The sequence below is a fragment of the Caretta caretta genome, chromosome 8 (assembly GCF_965140235.1).
Source record: "Caretta caretta isolate rCarCar2 chromosome 8, rCarCar1.hap1, whole genome shotgun sequence".
Lineage (NCBI taxonomy): Eukaryota > Metazoa > Chordata > Testudines > Cheloniidae > Caretta > Caretta caretta.
Window position 1 is genome coordinate 7007786 of NC_134213.1, and position 17380 is coordinate 7025165.

The following is a 17380-nucleotide window of genomic DNA, read 5'->3' on the forward strand; positions in this document are numbered from 1 at the left end:
TGCCACCCAGAAGCAGCGTCATCGAGAAGCATCGCCGCTGAAATGCCGCTGCTTCTCAGCGGCATTTCAGCGGCGACACTTCTCAGCGGCATTTAGGCAGCAACGCTTCTCGATGACGCTGCTTCTCGGCGGCATTTGGGCAGCTGGGCCCGCCACACTCTTCTGGGAAGATGAATATGCTATTGCAACAGAAAGGTTGGGGACCACTGGACTATAAGGTGGATAGAAAGCTGGCTAGATCGTCAGGCTCAATGGCTAGTGATTAATGGCTCCATGTCCAGTTGGCAGCTGGTATCAAGTGGAGTGCCCCAAGGATCGGTCTTGTTCAGTATCTTCATAAATGATCTGGAGGACGGTGTGGACTGCACCCTCAGCAAGTTTGCAGATGACACTAAACTGGGAGGAGAGGTAGATACCCTGGAGGGTAGGGATAGGATACAGAGGGCCCTAGACAAATTAGAGGATTGTGCCAAAAGAAATCTGATGGGGTTCAACGAGGACAAGTGCAGAGTCCTGCACTTTAGGACGGAAGAATTACATGCACGGCTACAGACTAGGGACCGAATGGCTCAGCAGCAGTTCGGCAGAAAAGGACCTAGGGGTGACAGTGGACGAGAAGCTGGATATGAGTCAACAGTGTGCCCTTGTTGCCAAGAAGGCTAACGGCATTTTGGGCTGTATAAGTAGGGGCATTGCCAGCAGATTGAGGGACGTGATCGTTCCCCTCTATTCAACATTGGTGAGGCCTCATCTGAAGTACTGTGTCCAGTTTTGGGCCCCACACTACAAGAAGGATGTGAAAAAATTGGAAAGCATCCAGAGGAGGGCAACAAAAATGATTAGGGGACTGGAACACATGACGTATGAGAAGAGGCTGAGGGAACTGGGATTGTTTAGTCTGCAGAGGAGAAGAATGAGGGGGGATTTGATAGCTGCTTTCAACTACCTGAAAGGGGGTTCCAAAGAGGATGGATCTAGACTGTTCTCAGTGGTAGCAGATGACTGAACAAGGAGTAATGGTCTCAAGTTGCAGCGGGGGAGGTTTACGTTGGATATTAGGAAAAACTTTTTCACTAGGAGGGTGGTGAAGCACTGGAATGCGTTACCTAGGCAGGTGGTGGAATCTCCTTCCTTTGAGGTTTTTAAGGTCAGGCTTGACAACGCCCTGGATGGGATGATTTAGTTGGGGATTGGTCCTGCTTTGAGCAGGGGATTGGACTAGATGACCTCCTGAGGTCCCTTCCAACCCTGATATTCTATGATTCTGCCTCAAGTAGAGTATTCTCCTCAACTAAAGACATTGTGGGGAAAATGCATTCTTCACCTATTACTATTGCTAGAAGGGCCAAGTCTCACTGGTATTGCACAAATTCATGATGCAGCATAAATTGCCTCTTTCCCCGACAACACCCCTCATTCTGAACCAGCATTAGGATTTGAATCACAGTGTAGAAATGCTGAGAGACAGACAGACTGGGATAGCGCCAAACACTCAGAGAAGTTCCCTGAGCCAGCAGACCAGGACAATCCAATGTAAAAGCCAACATGCAGAGCTCATCGGACTCCCACTCCTCCACACCAAATGGGCACAGAGAGAGAGAGAAAACTCTTGGAGACACAGGGGGAACTAGGTCACAATCTTGCACACACCATCAGACTATGCCTTGCTGGGGTGCCATCTTCAGGAAGACTGAGCGAGCACTTGGGGCCACCATTGATAAGGATGCGCCCTACCAGTAATGACTCCCACGGGCAGTGCTCTCTGCGAGATTAATCATGAGCAACTGAGAAGTGCCAATCCACTCTGTGTGGATTCCTGCCTTGCTAAACACTCAGCCTGACCCCGATCCCACTGGAAGCAATGGAAGTTTTGCCATCAGCTTCAGTGGGAGCTGGTTCCGGCCCATGCAAGCGTGAGCAGACTTTCTGTGCACACAGAAAGCAAGCCCAGGCTGCTTGTGGCCCCATACGTATTCATTCTGGGACCTATGTCTCGAGTTCCAGTCAAAAGGAAGCAAGAGGGGAAGGCTCCGACCAGCTACTATTCATATGACAGAGCAGCGTCATTGTTTGGATGCAGGCAAATGAACTGTTTCACTCTGGAGTTCTCCATGTACAGTTTTTGCTGGTTTGGCTCCTCACACTGCTGAAGAATGGGAGATGTTTTAAGCCAAGTGATACTATGCTACGGGCGCCTCCCCCCCGGCCTTGGCTTGTATTTTATTGTAGCGTTTGCAATGACTTCTGTTTGATCTTATTGGCAGAAGCCAGTTCTTTGGCAAAGCCAAACAAGTTCTACAAAGGAGCCAGAGAATTTAGTAACTATAAACTAGTCACTTGGAAACAGCTGGCCTTTAAAAGATGCATTAAAGCAGAGGGCCATCAAATCAGAAAACAATTCATAGTAGTTCTACAAAGCAAAGATGGAGGAAGGTGAAGGGATACCTTGCACAGGGCTGCAATTTCATGCATCAGAAAGATTTAGCATCCTAAGCATAGCAGTACGAACAGCCAGACACTAACACAGCCATCACCAGCATTTCAGAACCCAACTGGAGGCAATAATTACAAACCTTCTGGCTTATCGGCACTGGGGGTGCCTCATCCTCGCTGCTCGATGAGTCGCTGCTCTCCGAGCTCTCTTCTGGCTTTGCACTCCCAGCAGCCTTTGCAGCGGTTCTGGTTGTTCCAGGCCCCAGGTTGGCCTGGCTGGGCACAGCTGGTTTTGAGGGCTGCTTCCGTGGAGCTGGAGTCGAGGCTTTTGCTGGAGCTGTCTTGGAGGATGGAGGAGCAGCTGAGGTACTTTTCACTCGTGTCGCTGTGGCCTGGGGAGCTTTTGCAGATGAGTTGGTCTAGAGCCAAGAGACAAGACCAGAATAAACACAACAGGAATCCCTGACTCGGGGTGGGGAGATGCGTCTTCCCACGATAAAATATAAGGGATCAAGTTGTAAATCTGGGAAGCGACTGCAAAAAGTGGTAAGGCTGAAAATGCCAAGAGAGGATGGGGGACTAGTGTGGCGAGCCAGGCGTCCCTCGTCAGTCCTCCTGGCCACTGGAAGAAATCTCCTAGAGTGAGGGAGCAATGACTGAAATTCCTCAAAAATCTGCTGTGTAACTGGTCACAGCGGCAAACAAACAAACAGTGGGGGGAGAAAAGGCTGCCTACTGCACAAGAACATGAACGGCTCTGTTTAACATGCACCATGGCACAGGAACCAATGGTGAAAAGGACCAAGCCTCCCCTGCCCAGACACAAAAGCAGCAGAAATCAGGTAGCGCTAGAGTTTGCAGATATTGCAGATCCAACACTCAGCTGTGAATTGCCATCTTTCCATGGATCAGATATAGAACTTGGAAGGGTTAGAGAGGAATTTTCCTTTCTTGGGTGGAGAATGCCTGTGTTGGATTTTGGTTAAAAGCACTCGTGCAACTTTTGTCTGTTGAAATCAGCACACTTCATTTTCAACTGGTCGCTTGAAGTTTACAGTGGAAACAACCTGGGACCATTAACTACCCTGTTGCAAGTGCCACCTTGCTGTGCACGGTGCCCCTTTTACAAGGTTCCCATTCATAGTATCCCCAGGCCTCGGGACAGGTGTGAGGGATGATAGGCTCAAACTGACCCACCTGTGCTGCTGACGTGGCTTCCTCATCATCACTGTCCGACGAGTCGCTGCTCTCAGAGGTGTCCTCTGCCTTTGCACTCCCAGCAGCCTTTGCAGGAGCGGTCAACTTTGCAGCTCCGGGTTTGCTCTGGGTTGGCGTATCTACTGTTGGCATCCATGGAGCTGGGTCAGACACTTTCCCTGGGGTCCTCTTGGTGGGTGCTGGAGTGGCTGGCGTGCTTTTCACTGGTGTTGCGTTGACCTGCGCTGCTTTCACAGCTGGTTTTGTCTGGAGACGAGAGAAAAGACTCACTAAGGAGGGGTATGGAACATCTGTGCAGGAGTGGGGGTGGGAGGAAGCCGAAAGGCAGTCAGGGGGCGAGGTTAGCCCAGGGCACAGGCCTTGATCAGGGGGTGGGATTAGCTACAAACGAGGGTCCCCCACTCTACAGCTATACCACAATTCAGTGCAAGGCCCCTGGGTCGGGCAGCAACTGGTGACTCTGTGGTAGGTTAGTTTACGCTAGAGATGGCGGTTTGGGGACTTTCGTTTCACCAGCACAAAAGGCTGCGTCAGTCATTTTACACTCTCTGGGTTCTCAGTATCCCACATGTCTGCATCGAGTGCATCCTACAGGTCAGAGCGGCTCAGGGTTTGCTCCTCCCTCTGCTCTAACCCTCTAGTGAGGGAGCGGGACCCAGACTTTCCCTCCGGAGCTGACAGAGGCTGGGAGGTGCTGTTGGGTGGGGTGGGGATAGGTCTGTTTCCTCAGTGCCCTGGCTTCAGAGAAAACTGTTCCTAGTCCCTGCCCCACTATCAGTCTGGGGAAGGGCCTTAACAACACACAGCCCTGGGAGGTTAGAGGATGTGTATGGGTGGTGGTGGTGGGGAATGCTCAAAGCACTCAGTGGACCCTCTTGGAGGTAGATACCTGGAGCGCTGGGGTTTTTAATTCCTCTTCAGAGGAAGTCTCATCGCTCGAGTCCTCACAGCTACTCTCTGCCTTTCCCACCGTTTGCTTCAGTGCTGAAACACCAGAGAGGAGACGTCACTCACACTGCGCTCTCTTGTCGAGTCCATGCAGAGAGCTATATTCATGCAGCTTTTAGGTTATGGGAACCAGTCAGAAGGCACAGGGGAGAGGCTACAGTCATGTCGCATGGGGGCAGAGCCCAGTGACACTGCTAAAATCTTAGGAACCTACTGAGCATGTCAAAAAATTTTTCCGATCACATATTGAAGATTAACCCCCCCCCACCCATTTAGGAGACCCTCCCTCAAAGAGGACAGTCATCCCAAGTCCCCGCTCCTGGAGTAAGTGCAGTGTGGACACTTACACACACACACCCTCATTGCCGGATCAAGTCCCAAGCTTGGAGCATTTCTTTTCTGGGGATTTTCCCCTCAAAACATCAATAACAATTCACTTCTGGCTTGAGACCAAACATGGAAAGTTTCAGTGACTTTTTCAGAGCGCTCAGAATAAAGCAGCGTTCTGGTATCATCCAGTGGCCCGGACATGTCGGCGCTCCATTGTACTGGGCACTGAACGAGACCTTAACTATAGCATTTGCTCCCCCAGACTCTAGATCCCATCCATTTCTCTGTATCGCAGATCCAAGCAATATGGCCCTGAATGCAGCCTGATCTGGTTGTGACTGGCAGTGCTTGTGTTGCTCCTGCTTCTGCCAGGTTTCTTTAGTCTCTACAGGGAGCAGTTTTGGTCTGATGATTATCTGCCAGGAGAGCTGAAGCCACGAGGCCTGCAGCATTAGTAGGAAAGTAATTCAGACCTGATATACTGCAAAGCCAGAACAGAGATGTACGTCTCACGACCAGCACAACAGCTGTGCAATGCTTTAGGAAATGCATCCCAAGCCCATGAGCTTCTCACCTGACTTGGGAGTTGGGAGCTTTGCTGCTGGCATCTTCTCCCCTTCTTCACTCTCTGACGAATCGCTGCTTTCAGAGCTCTCTGCTGCCTTTGCAGTAGCTGCTGCTTTGCTTTGCCCAACTTTGGCCTGAGTTGCTGCAGCAGGTCCTGGCTTACCAGCACTGGCTTTCTTCTGCCCAGCTTGGGCCGGAGCTGAAGAAGTAGCTGGAGCACCAGGCGTGAGCTTATTTGAGATGCCTTTGCTCTTTCCTGCTCTGGTCTGAACTACAGCAGCAGCCCCAGGCTTACCTGAAGTGGCATTGGCTTTGTTTTGGGCAGCATGCTGCAGAGAGTTAGCAGCTTTGCTACCCGCCGCAGTAGTTCTCACCTGGAGGAATCAACAAAAGAAAGTCAGTTCCAGGACAGCCTTTTGTCCTCTTCATGGAATCGTGAATGCTCTGAACTAGATTTTAGGAACCACCGCCCAGAAAATGCCAAAACGTATCGAGTCGTTAATGCGCTCTGACACGGAGGCTAAAGTCTTTGCATTTAAACAGAGGAACTCGGAGACATGTTCATCCACGGAGCTCCACCAGGGAGCTCAAGGGACTCACACCCGCAATGTAGCTGGCCTTCAGAGGGCACTTCTCCAGGACACCAGCAACCCACGCAGAGTTTTGCTGTGGTTACTGCCCCAATCAGGCAGAAGAGGTTTGGATGAGGCTTTTGTGTTTTGTTCCCCTGAAGTGAGCACCTAATTAACTGGCGCATGGAGTAAAGAGGGAGTTCAGTGCTCCTCTAACCTCCCTCTCTCTCTCTCATTAGTGCCACATCTAAACAACGCTCAAGTCTCTTAACTCTTCAAAGTGAATGAAAAGCACTTTCCATGAGAACAGGTTCAACCTCCACAGTCGATTTCCCCTTTACAAAGCCGTATGCACAGCTCCCTCAGGCCTGTCTATAGCAGAAGAGGGCTGTCAGTACAACCATACTGGCAAACCCTCGCAGAGCTGAAGCACTCGTCAGTATAGCTTATATGGGCTCCCCAGATGAAATAAACTGGAGCATCAAAAGCTCTTTTTTGCTGTCCTAACTAGGGTCTGTGACAAACACCACGCCCTCCCCCCAAGCAGGCATTGCTAGAACTTTCTAATGCAGTCCTAGCCGCAGGCCACTAGCAGCCTTGGGGGGCGGCCCGGAGACAAGCGTCACCTTACCTCCTTTATTTGCTTTCCAGCCGCTGCCTCCTCTTCTGAAGAGGAGCCTTCGTCCCCCCGGCTCTCTGCCTGCACCGTGGAGTTAGTCACAACAGGGGCGCCAGCTGCCACACAGAAGGGAAAGCCACAATATGCAGAGACTCAAAACACAAGACTAGCTTCCCCTCAACTGGAGACAAAGGCAGTACTAGCTACAGACCCCTGGCGCTGCAGAAGCTGGTTCTGCACATTACCATGGTGTCGGAGGAAAGACCTTGTTGCTCCATGAAGAGTTCTCTTCCCCTACCTCTCACCCCTCCTCTCTACGAGCAAAGAGTCAAGTTCTCTTTAGTTGAGAGAAATCCCTGGCTGTTTGTGGCGGACATGGAGCAGAGATAGAATAACGATATGGACACAGCAGGAACTGCTGTGTATTAATCTATTATTAGAGAGGCCTTGTGTGGACTAGGAAAAACATGCTCTCCCCTCACCCAAATCAAGTTAGCTTAACTTGACTGAAAACACCACTGAACATCAACGCAGATGCAATTTAACCCACTTAGGCTGAGCTCTAGGGGCTCTCCCATAATATTTACCTTAGTGAGTTTAGCATGTGCTAGAGTTTGATGGATTTTTCTTGGCTAGAGTTTTAGAAGGCAGTAATTAGACTGAGCTTGGTAACTCCATCTAGCATCCCACCTTTAAACATTAGGCTAGAGGAACAATGAGGAGTCCTTGTGACACCTTAGAGACTAACAAATTTATTTGGGCATAAGCTTTCGTGGGCTAGAACCCACTTCATCAGATGCATGGAGTGGAAAATACAGTAGCAGGTATATATTAGACATGCGCACACACACCGTACATGAAAAGATGGGAGTTGCCTTACCAAGTGGGGGGTCAGTCTAATGAGACAATTCAATTAACACTAGGATACCAAGGGAGGAAAAAAAATCACTTTTGTAGTGGTAATGAGGTGGCCCCATTTCAAACAGTTGACAAGAAGGTGAGAATAACAGTACGGGGAAATTAGTATGGTAAAATCAGTTTTTGTAATGATCCATCCACTCCCAGTCTTTATTCAGGCCTAATTTGATGGAGTCCAATTTGCAAATTAATTCCAGTTCTGCAGTCTCATTGGAGTCTGTTTTTGAAGTTTTTTTGTTGAAGAATTGCCACTTTGAAGTCTGTTATTGAGTGACCAGGGAGTTTGAAGTGTTCTCCTGCTAGTTTTTGAATGTTGACAGGTTTCAGAGGAACAGCCGTGTTAGTCTGTATTCGCAAAAAGAAAAGGAGTACTTGTGGCACCTTAGAGACTAACCAATTTATTTGAGCATGAGCTTTCGTGAGCCACAGCTCACTTCAGCTGTGGCTCACGAAAGCTCATGCTCAAATAAATTGGTTAGTCTCTAAGGTGCCACAAGTACTCCTTTTTTTTTTTTTTTTTTGAATGTTGTAATTCCTGATGTCAGATTTCTGTCCATTTATTCTTTTGCACAGAGACTGTCTGGTTTGGCCAATGTACATGGCAGAGGGGCACTGCTGGCACATGATGGCATATACCACATTGGTAGATGTGCAGGTGAATGAGCTCCTGATGGTGTGGCTGATGTGGTTAGGTCCTATGATGGTGTCCCTTGAATAGATATGCGGACAGAGTTGGCACCAGGATTTGTTGCAGGGTTTGGTTCCTGTGTTAGTGTTTTTGTTGTGTGGTGTGTAGTTGCTGGTGAGTATTTGCTTCAGGTTGGGGAGCTGTCTGTAAGCGAGGACTGGCCTGTCTCCCAAGGTCTGTGAGAGTGAGGGATCGTCCTTCAGGATAGGTTGTAGATCCTTGCTGATGCGCTGGAGAGGTTTTAGTTGGGGGCTGTAGGTGACAGCTAGTGGCGTTCTGTTACTTTCTTTGTTGGGCCTGTCCTGTAGTAGGCGACTTCTGGGTACCCTTTTGGCTCTGTCAATCTGTTTCTTAACTTCACCAGGTGGGTATTGTAGTTTTAAGAATGCTTAATAGAGATCCTGTAGGTGTTTGACCACTATGGTTACCTACATGTCTTCAGCTTTCATCCAGACCACATCACACGATCCATTGTCTACAGCCAAGCTCTAAGATACAACCGCATTTGCTCCAATTCCTCAGACAGAAACAAACACCTACAGGATCTCTACTAAGCATTCTTAAAACTACAGTACCCACCTGCTGAAGTTAAGAAACAGACTCACAGAGCCAGAAGGGTACCTAGAAGTCACCTTCTACAAGAAAGGCCCAAAAGTGATTTTTCCTCCCTTGGTATTTACTGTTAATTGAATTGTCTTGTTAGACTGACCCCCCACTTGGTAAGGCAACTCCCATCTTTTCACATGCTGTCTGTCTGTCTGTCTCTCTGTGTGTGTATACATATATATACACACACACCTGCTACTGTATTTTCCACTCCATGCATCTGATGAAGTGGGTTCTAGCCCATGAAAGCTTATGCCCAAATAAATTTGTTAGTCTCTAAGGTGCCACAAGGATTCCTCGTTGTTTTTGCTGATACAGACTAACAGGCTACCGGGAACAGCCTGCCAGAGAGGCAGTGGAAGAGCTCACCTCCTCCACCAGACCTGGCTGAAATCACATGGGTAAGCTTTTAAAAAAAAAAAAAAAAAAGCATTCCCCCTGGGCTGACCTATGGCAAGTCCTCCTAAGAGCCTGCTGCTTGTGCATGCAGCCAATCCTGAGTTCTCGGTTAGTCTGCCCCAGACTCCTCGCTGGTGAACGGGGCTCAAATGGGAAACCGCCGCTCCTCCCAGCAGCTGCACTCAACTGCAGAGATAGGGAAATTGAGGCACAGAGGTAAAAATGACTTCCTCACGGTCACCTAGCAGCATGGGCGGTGGGTATAATAGGCCAGGGGAGGTTCTGCCTCCCCCAGCGCTGCCGCGGCCCCTGGGTGTGGGGTTTGGCAGCAAAGTTTTTGCTTTATGATGTCCTTTGCAGGTTCCTGCACAGGTTGGGTCTGGGGAGGGGAGGCACTGCGTGGCTTCGGCCATCCCAGGGCTTCTCCGGGCGGGCCTTGGGGCTTCGGCTGGCCCAGGGCTTCTGCAGCCGGGGGGGCACCTCTCTGGGCAGGGGGCTTGTGGCTCCAGCCACTGGGGCGGAATGCGACACAGGGGGTCTTGGGGCTCTGGCCATGGGGAGGGCACGGAAGGAAGGGGTGGAGTCAGGGGCTAGCCTCCCCAGAGAGGCGGCTCCACCCACTGCCCATGTCCAGCAGGCCAGTGGAAGAACTGGGTTTAGAACCCAGATCTTCTGAGTCCCAATCTGTGGCTCTAACCACTAGGCCACACTATAACAAGCTCCGCTAGAACAGCAGTGAGCCACATATTATTAAGCTATCGGAGCATCAGCTGCACCTGTTGCCTGCTAGCCCTCTCTGTTGTCCGATCCACGTGGGCCGTTCTTGGCTCTTACCCTTCCCAGCTTTTGTTTCCTCTTCCGAACTTTCAGAGCTGCTCTGCGGATCAGGCACCCTGATCTTCTTTGCTGGAATGCCTGCCCCCAAGTTGCTTGTCTTTCGTTTCTTGGTGTTTGAAGGAGTTCTGTAGGAGAGATTTTTCAAGAACAGGGAGGTGGTGTTAAAAAGGGAAATGGCATTAAATAGCAGAAACACTTATCAATTCACCCAGCCTTCTTCCCCCAGGGACAGCATAGGAACTGCCATTCCTCCGCAGTAACCTCAGGTGCCTGACTCTGGAGCGACTTAGGTTGATCTGAAGAGAATTCCCCATAATCCTTCTTAGCCAAACCCTGGATGTGACACTTCTCAGGAACATGAAGAGGAGAGATGGCTAGAAATGAATTCCATCTGTATAGGGCAGGGCCAGTAGCCAGAGTCAGGAAAATTAGACTCAAGTATTTGGAAAAATGCTGTTCTTGCTCCGACAGTCAAATGATTAAACGCTTATCTAGCGCTTTTCCTCAGAGCATCTCAACGTGCTTTACCAAGGTGGTCAGTATCATTACCCAGATTTTACCAATGGGGAAACTGAGGCAAGGAGCAGGCAAGCTGCTTGCGCAAGGTCACCCAGCAGGCCAATGGCAGAGCTAGGAATAAAACCCTGAACTCCTGAGCCCCAGTCCAGTGCTCTATTTAATGTATAGTCAGCCTCACGTTACAACTCAGCACTGGCTAGACTTGTTTTATATGGCTTGGTCCTATTGGACAAGCTCCAAACAGGTATATGGAGGCTAATGGATTGTGATGCAAAACTGACCCATGACCTAGAGGCTACACATCCATTCAGACTTGGATGGTCACACCTAGGGGACACAAAATTATGATATGAACTGGATTTATGGGTGAAAATCATAGACTTGTAGGACTGGAAGGGACCTTGAGAGGTCATCTAGTCCAGTCCCCTGTGTTCATGGCCGGACTAAGTATTATACAGCAGTTCTCAAGCCACAGCCCAATTAGCACACAGCTGCAACCCAGCTATGTGCGAAAAAAAAAATTCAGTTTGTCGATCTGGTCCGGCATGGGGTGGGGCCGGTTGAGGGATGGCCAGCCCCACGGAGCCTGGCAAGAGCGCTCCTGCCAGCAGGGAAGGCGAAGCAGGCCCCTGTGGCAAGTGAAGAGCTCAGCAGTCCAATGCAGGGGGCCTGGCTGGTGTGGAAGTATAACATTGTATAAGTATAACGTTGTATAAGGGGACATGCTGGATACATTGTATATGAGAGGGCATGCCAAAACATGTTACAAAGTATCTGAGGGAGCACACATAGGGACAGTTAGCTTTTGAATGGAGAAGCAATTAAGATAGAGCCAGCACGTCTAAGAAGCAGGCATCAGAATGGAAGGTGTGAAGGGCAATTAGTTAAGTTAACTGGAAGCTGTTAAAGGAGATTGTTAAGGGTGGCAGGTAATTGAAGATACGTGACTGGTCTCAGGGATCTCGAAGCGTGGTGACTAAAACCTTTTTCTTCTTTTGTCTGTAACTTCTCTGTAACTTGTTCTGCAAAAAACTGTATAAATTAAAAAGACACAAGCCCCACTCAGGGGGTTCACTTCTAAATGTATTAGCAGAGCAGCTTTGCTAATAAAACAGAGTGGTCTGATAAATTGTGAGTCTGAGTCAAACTTTGACACTGGGCAAGTGGGTCCTGAGGGAGAGAGCCCGGCCTGTGATTGCCTGGCAGACAAAGTCATCTCCCAGCAAAACAGTGAATGTAGCAGGGGTGCAGGGAAGTGGGGTGGGTCCGGGGGCAGGGATCTGGCCAGAGAGAGGTAGGGGGTGCTGGGCAGTGGAGAGGTTTGTGGGGGGTTCTGGGCAGCATAGGTGCAGGAACTAGGGGTTTGGGGAGTGCTACAGCACCCCCAGGCTTTACGCAGGGCTCCACTCCTGGCCCCGCTCTGTGCAGGGGTCTCAGGGGGTGGGGGGGACTGTACAGGGGAGCGCTGGGCATAGGGAGTCAGTGTGACACAGGCCTGCCCTCAAGGGGAAGGGGCATGCTGGCAGTGCAGGGCTGGGCAGGCCAGTGTGTATCTGGCACAGTGGTTCTCAATCTGCAGACCACAATAGTAAGTAGGTTGAGAACCACTGATCTAGACCATCCTGGACAGGCCCCTGTTTGTCTAGTCTGCTCTTAAAAATCTCCAATGGCAGAGATTCCAAACTCCCTAGGCAACTTGTTCCACCGCTTAACCACCCTGACAGTTAGGAAGTTTTTCCTAATGTCCAACCTAAACCGCCCTTGCCGCAATTTAAGCCCATTGCTTCTTGTCCTATCCTCAGAGGTTAACGAGAACAATTTACCTCCCTCCAATCTTTTACGTACCAAACTGTTATAATGTCCCCACTCAGTCTTCTCTTTTCCAGACTAAAGAAACCCAATTTTTTCAATCTTCCCTCATAGGTCATGTTTTCTAGACCTTTAATCATTTTTGTTGCTCTTCTCTGGACTTTCTCCAATCTGTCCACATCTTTCCTGAAATGTGGCACCCAGAACTGGACACAATACTCCAGCTGAGGCCTAATCAGCACGGAGTAGAGCAGACAAATTACTTCTCATGTCTTGGTTACAACACTCCTGCTAATACGTCCGGAATGATGTCTGCTTTTTTGCAACAGTGTTATACCACTGACTCATATTTAGCTTGTGATGCATTGTGACCCCCAGATCCCTTTCTGCAGTACTCCTTCCTACGCAGTCATTTCCCATTTTGTGTGTGTGCAACTGATTGTTCCTTCCTAAGTGGAGTACTTGGCATTTGTCCTTATTGAATTTCATCCTATTTACTTCAGACCATTTCTCCAGTTTGTCCAGATCATTTTGCATTTTAATCCTATCCTCCAAAGCACTTGCAATCCCTCCCAGCTTGGTATCATCTGCAAAGTTTACTCTGTATACCATTATCTAAATAATTGATGAAGATATTCAATAGAACCGGATCCAGAACTGATCCCTGCTGGACCCCACTCATTATGCCTTTCAGCTTGACTATGAAACACTGATAACTACTCTCTGGGAACGGTTTTCCAACTGGTTTTGCTCCCACCTTATAGTAGCTTCATCTAGTTTGTATACGAGAAGGTCATGTTAGACAAAAAATCAGAAGCTTTAGTAAAGTCAAGCTATACCACATCTACCGCTTCCCCACCAGCCACAAGATTTGTTACCCTGTCAACCCTATCAGGTTGGTTTGGCACGATTTGTTCTGGACAAATCCATGCTGACTGTTACTTATAACGTTATTATCTTATAGGTGTTTGGAAATTGATGGCTTAATTATTTGCTCCATTATCTTTCTGGGTACAGAAGTTAAGCTGACTGGTCTGTAATTCCCCAGGTTGTTCTTATTCCCCTTTTTATAGATGGGCACTGTATTTGCCCTTTTCTAGTCCTCTGGAATCTCTCCCGTCTTCCATGACTTCTCAAAGATAATCCCTAATGACTCATATCTCCTCAGTCAGCTCCTTGAATATTCTAGGATGTATTTCATCAGGCCCTGGTGACTTGAAGACATCTACCTTGTCTAAGTAATTTTTAACTTGTTCCTTCCCTATTTTAGCCTCTGATCCTACCTCATTTTCACTGGCATTCACTATGTTTAGACATTCAATAGCCACCAACTTTCTTGGTGAAAACCGAAACAGAGAAGCCATTAAGCACCTATGCCATTTCCACATTTTCTATTATTGTTTCCCCTCCCTCATTGATTAATTGCCGGGTCTTCCTCTTGCTTCTAGTGTATTTGTAGAATGTTTTCTTGTTACCCTTCATGTCTCTAGCTAGTTTAGTCTCATTTTGTGCCTTGGCCTTTCTAATTCTGCCCCTACATACTTGTATTATTTGTTTATATTCATCCGTTGTAATTTAACCTAATTTCCACTTTTTGTGGGACTCTTTTTCGAGTTCCAGAACCCCGCCCAGCACCGTAGGTAGGCTCTACACTGAAGCGCTGCAGCTGCAGCATTTCAAGTCTAGACAAGCCCTCCGATTTTTCAGAGCAGAAGGGACCATTCTGATCATCTAATGTGGCCTCCTGCATAACACAGGCCAAAGAACCTCACCCAATAATCTCTGCATCAGGCGCATAATCTCTGTTCGAGCTAAATTGTCTAAGGCAAAACCTTTTACTGCGCCAACTTCTGTTGGTGAGAGTACTTTTCCCAGACCCGAAGAAGAGCTCTGTGTGGCTCGAAAGCTTGTCTCTGTCACCAGCAGAAGTCAGACCAATAAGAGATATTACCTTACCCACCTAGCCTCTCGAATATCCCGGACAGACATGGCTACAGCTACTATGCATAAGGCAAATGTGTTACAACAACAGATTGGGTCTTCTCTTCCAATCTGATCCTATATAACCGTTCTATGTATCAATTTCCTTCATAACCCGACTATGTAAGATGAGAAGAGACTATTTTTTTTAACCACTTAAATGAAGCCTCTCTGGCTGCTTAAGGAGAGTATTAAAAGGCTCCAAAGAAAGTCCCATCCCGTTCTCCTTAGCCAGACGTGTAATGGCTGCAGAGCGATGGATGAAAGGGAGTGTGCTTGGAGGCTATTAAGATGGGTCAAGAAGGGGAGGGGCATCATCTTCAAGGCCAAAAATTGAGAGACAGAGAAAGCTGTTCCAAGAAGAAGAACCTCTCCAGGTTATGGTGCTTTTGGTGAGCATGGTATCGGATAGATAAATACAATGATAGGTCCCTGCCACGACTAGTTTAGACTCTAGTCTAGACATAACAGCAAAGAAAGACAATAAACGAAGGGTGTGTTTGGGGTTGCATGAGTGGGGGTGGTATTATAGGGTAACATTACATATGCATTTTGAAAAAATACACTTATGTAATATACGGGTGGTTGTAGGAGTATCTAGAATGATCTGTCATGGTGCAATGCAAATTAAGACATTAAGATAGTAGCACAGAAAATTAAATTTCAGCTCCACCTTTGCATCAGTTGAGTTTCTTGAATCAAGTTGTAGAGTTTCTCATGATCACATAGGGCAATAAACATGAAAGAAAGGAGATCAGAGAGATACACAGCAAGAGTAAGGAGAGGGCCAAGGACTGTCAGGATACACAGTATTTCATTGTGTGATACTTTAGATACAATGAAACCTATAAACTATTCTCTGGGGTTATTAGTACAATTTGGTTCAACCTTGAATAACTCTCTCGACTCGGGTATTTCTCCTGCAAATGACTCGGTACAGGCTGACTCTTGTAGCCCTAGCTAAGAGATTTTTTCGGATCCCTTTGGCAGTTGTCATAAATCAGATTTCACCCCGTGTAGCATCACCCTTCTATGGGTTAAAACACAGCAAACAGCCCATGGAGAACGTGTGGATGCTGAACACCATCATTTCATTCTTTATTAACATGAAGGCCCCAATGCTGCAAACATGCACACAAGTAGGTTACTTGCACAACCGGTCTCTAATGAAATCCTAATGAAGTCAATGGGGTTAGTCCACGGGAAAGAAATCACTAGGAAAACATCTAAACTGGTGAAACATGCTCCCCCTCCTCTAATACCTCAAAAAAGTCACCAGCGAGAATACAACATTAGAAAGCTGGATGCTAAAGGTAAGGCCTGCCCTCTGGGCTGAGAAATTTCAGCCCAAACAGGGGTGTTGTCTGGGTTAGGGTTAGAGACACTTCCATCCTAGGTACATGACCATCTTGACATTAGTGGGAATATTTCCAAATTGCCCCATTCCAATTAATCAGACATACCAATGTAATCAAACCTGGTTATTTCTATGAGGAGAGTGAGACATGACCTGCCTTCCACTTCATAACCATTCCCTCTCAGACAGACTTACTTTTGCCAGTGGGTGAAGATGTCCTCAAGAGAGGTCAACTGTGGAGGAAACTCCTTCTGTAGGAGAAGAAGAAAGGAAACAATGGGCACTGTGTTTACCTCACGAAAGCACACAGATTATGGAGTTCAAAGTAACGCCATGGGGCATGACAGACATAAACCAGTATGTCTCACCCTGGCCCCTCCAGACTAGCCCAATGTGCTAGTGATAAAGGGTCACCTGCCCATGGACTCAGGGGAGCCCAGCCCCTGGGGCAGCCATGCCCTGGCCCCCACGTGGGGGTGCTGCAGGGTTACACCTGCCCACGCGCTCAGGGGAGCCCAGGAGCAGCCGTCCCCACGTGGGGGTGCTGCGGGGTTACCTGCTCAGGGGAGCCCAGGGGCACCACGTGGGGGTGCTGCAGGGTTACACCTGCCCACGCGCTCAGGGGAGCCCAGGAGCAGCCGTGCCCGGGTCCCCACGTGGGGGTGCTGCAGGGTTACCTGCTCAGGGGAGCCCAGGGGCACCACGTGGGGGTGCTGCGGGGTTACACCTGCCCACGCGCTCAGGGGAGCCCAGGAGCAGCCGTGCCCGGGTCCCCACGTGGGGGTGCTGCAGGGTTACCTGCTCAGGGGAGCCCTGGAGCAGCCGTGCCCGGGTCCCCACGTGGGGGTGCTGCAGGGTTACCTGCTCAGGGGAGCCCAGGAGCAGCCGTGCCCGGGTCCCCACGTGGGGGTGCTGCAGGGTTACCTGGCCGAGCTGCAGCTGCAGCTCCCGCGCTGCCTTGGCGTAGCCAGCGCGCAGCAGATGCTGGTGAATGAGGGCCAGCAGCTCCCTCGGGCCCGTGCTCGGCGCTGCCATGCTGCTCCCGCCCGGCCTCCGCCCTGACTACGGCCGCTGGGGCGACGCCCGGGCGGCCTGGCGGCTCGTGCACCGGGGCTGCAGCGGGGACGCAGGGAGACACATGCCCCCTTAGGCACCTCCCGCTGCCTCTAGTCCCCTTTGACCACGGGCACCACGCGCCGGGCTTCCTCTTCCCCACTCGCGGCCCGGGGCCTGCCGGGAAGTGTAGTCCGCCCGGGTCGCCGCCGCCGCCGCCTCCTCGTGGCTCCGGGCCGCCAGAGGCCCGCGGGCGGCGGCTCTGCCTGGGGGGCGGGGCGGAGCGCGGGGCCCGCCGCGGGGGGGCGGGAGCAGGGTTCAGGGTTAGGCGCAGGGGGGCCGAAGGCAGAAAGCTGAAGCCCCGCTGCGAGGGGCCTGAGCCCCACCACCCGGGGCCGAAGCCTGAGCAATGTAGCCTTGCGGGGCCCCCTGCGTGGGGTGGGGCCCCAGGCCATTGCCCCGCTTGCCGCCCCGAAACGCCGTTGTCGTGGCACAGCTGGGCCATGGGGATTTTCTGGCACCGTGTC

General features: G+C 49.9%; 1 protein-coding gene across 3 annotated transcripts in view; it reads right to left on the minus strand.

The window, feature by feature from the left end:
• Window positions 1-17026, minus strand: part of TCOF1 (treacle ribosome biogenesis factor 1) — a 38610-nt gene extending 21584 nt beyond the window's left edge. For 2 of the 3 annotated variants that reach the window (XM_048860207.2, XM_048860205.2), the window contains exons 1-8: window positions 16725-17026; window positions 15996-16051; window positions 10133-10260; window positions 6700-6803; window positions 5504-5870; window positions 4541-4635; window positions 3631-3897; window positions 2574-2852 (exon numbers count right to left, since the gene is read on the minus strand). In XM_048860207.2, coding sequence (XP_048716164.2) covers window positions 2574-2852; window positions 3631-3897; window positions 4541-4635; window positions 5504-5870; window positions 6700-6803; window positions 10133-10260; window positions 15996-16051; window positions 16725-16835 — 1407 coding nt within the window. In that variant the 5' untranslated portion in view covers window positions 16836-17026. The remainder of the gene's footprint in view (window positions 1-2573; window positions 2853-3630; window positions 3898-4540; window positions 4636-5503; window positions 5871-6699; window positions 6804-10132; window positions 10261-15995; window positions 16052-16724) is intronic. The other variant, XM_048860204.2, reaches the window with a different exon arrangement.
• Window positions 17027-17380: the final 354 nt, after the last annotated feature.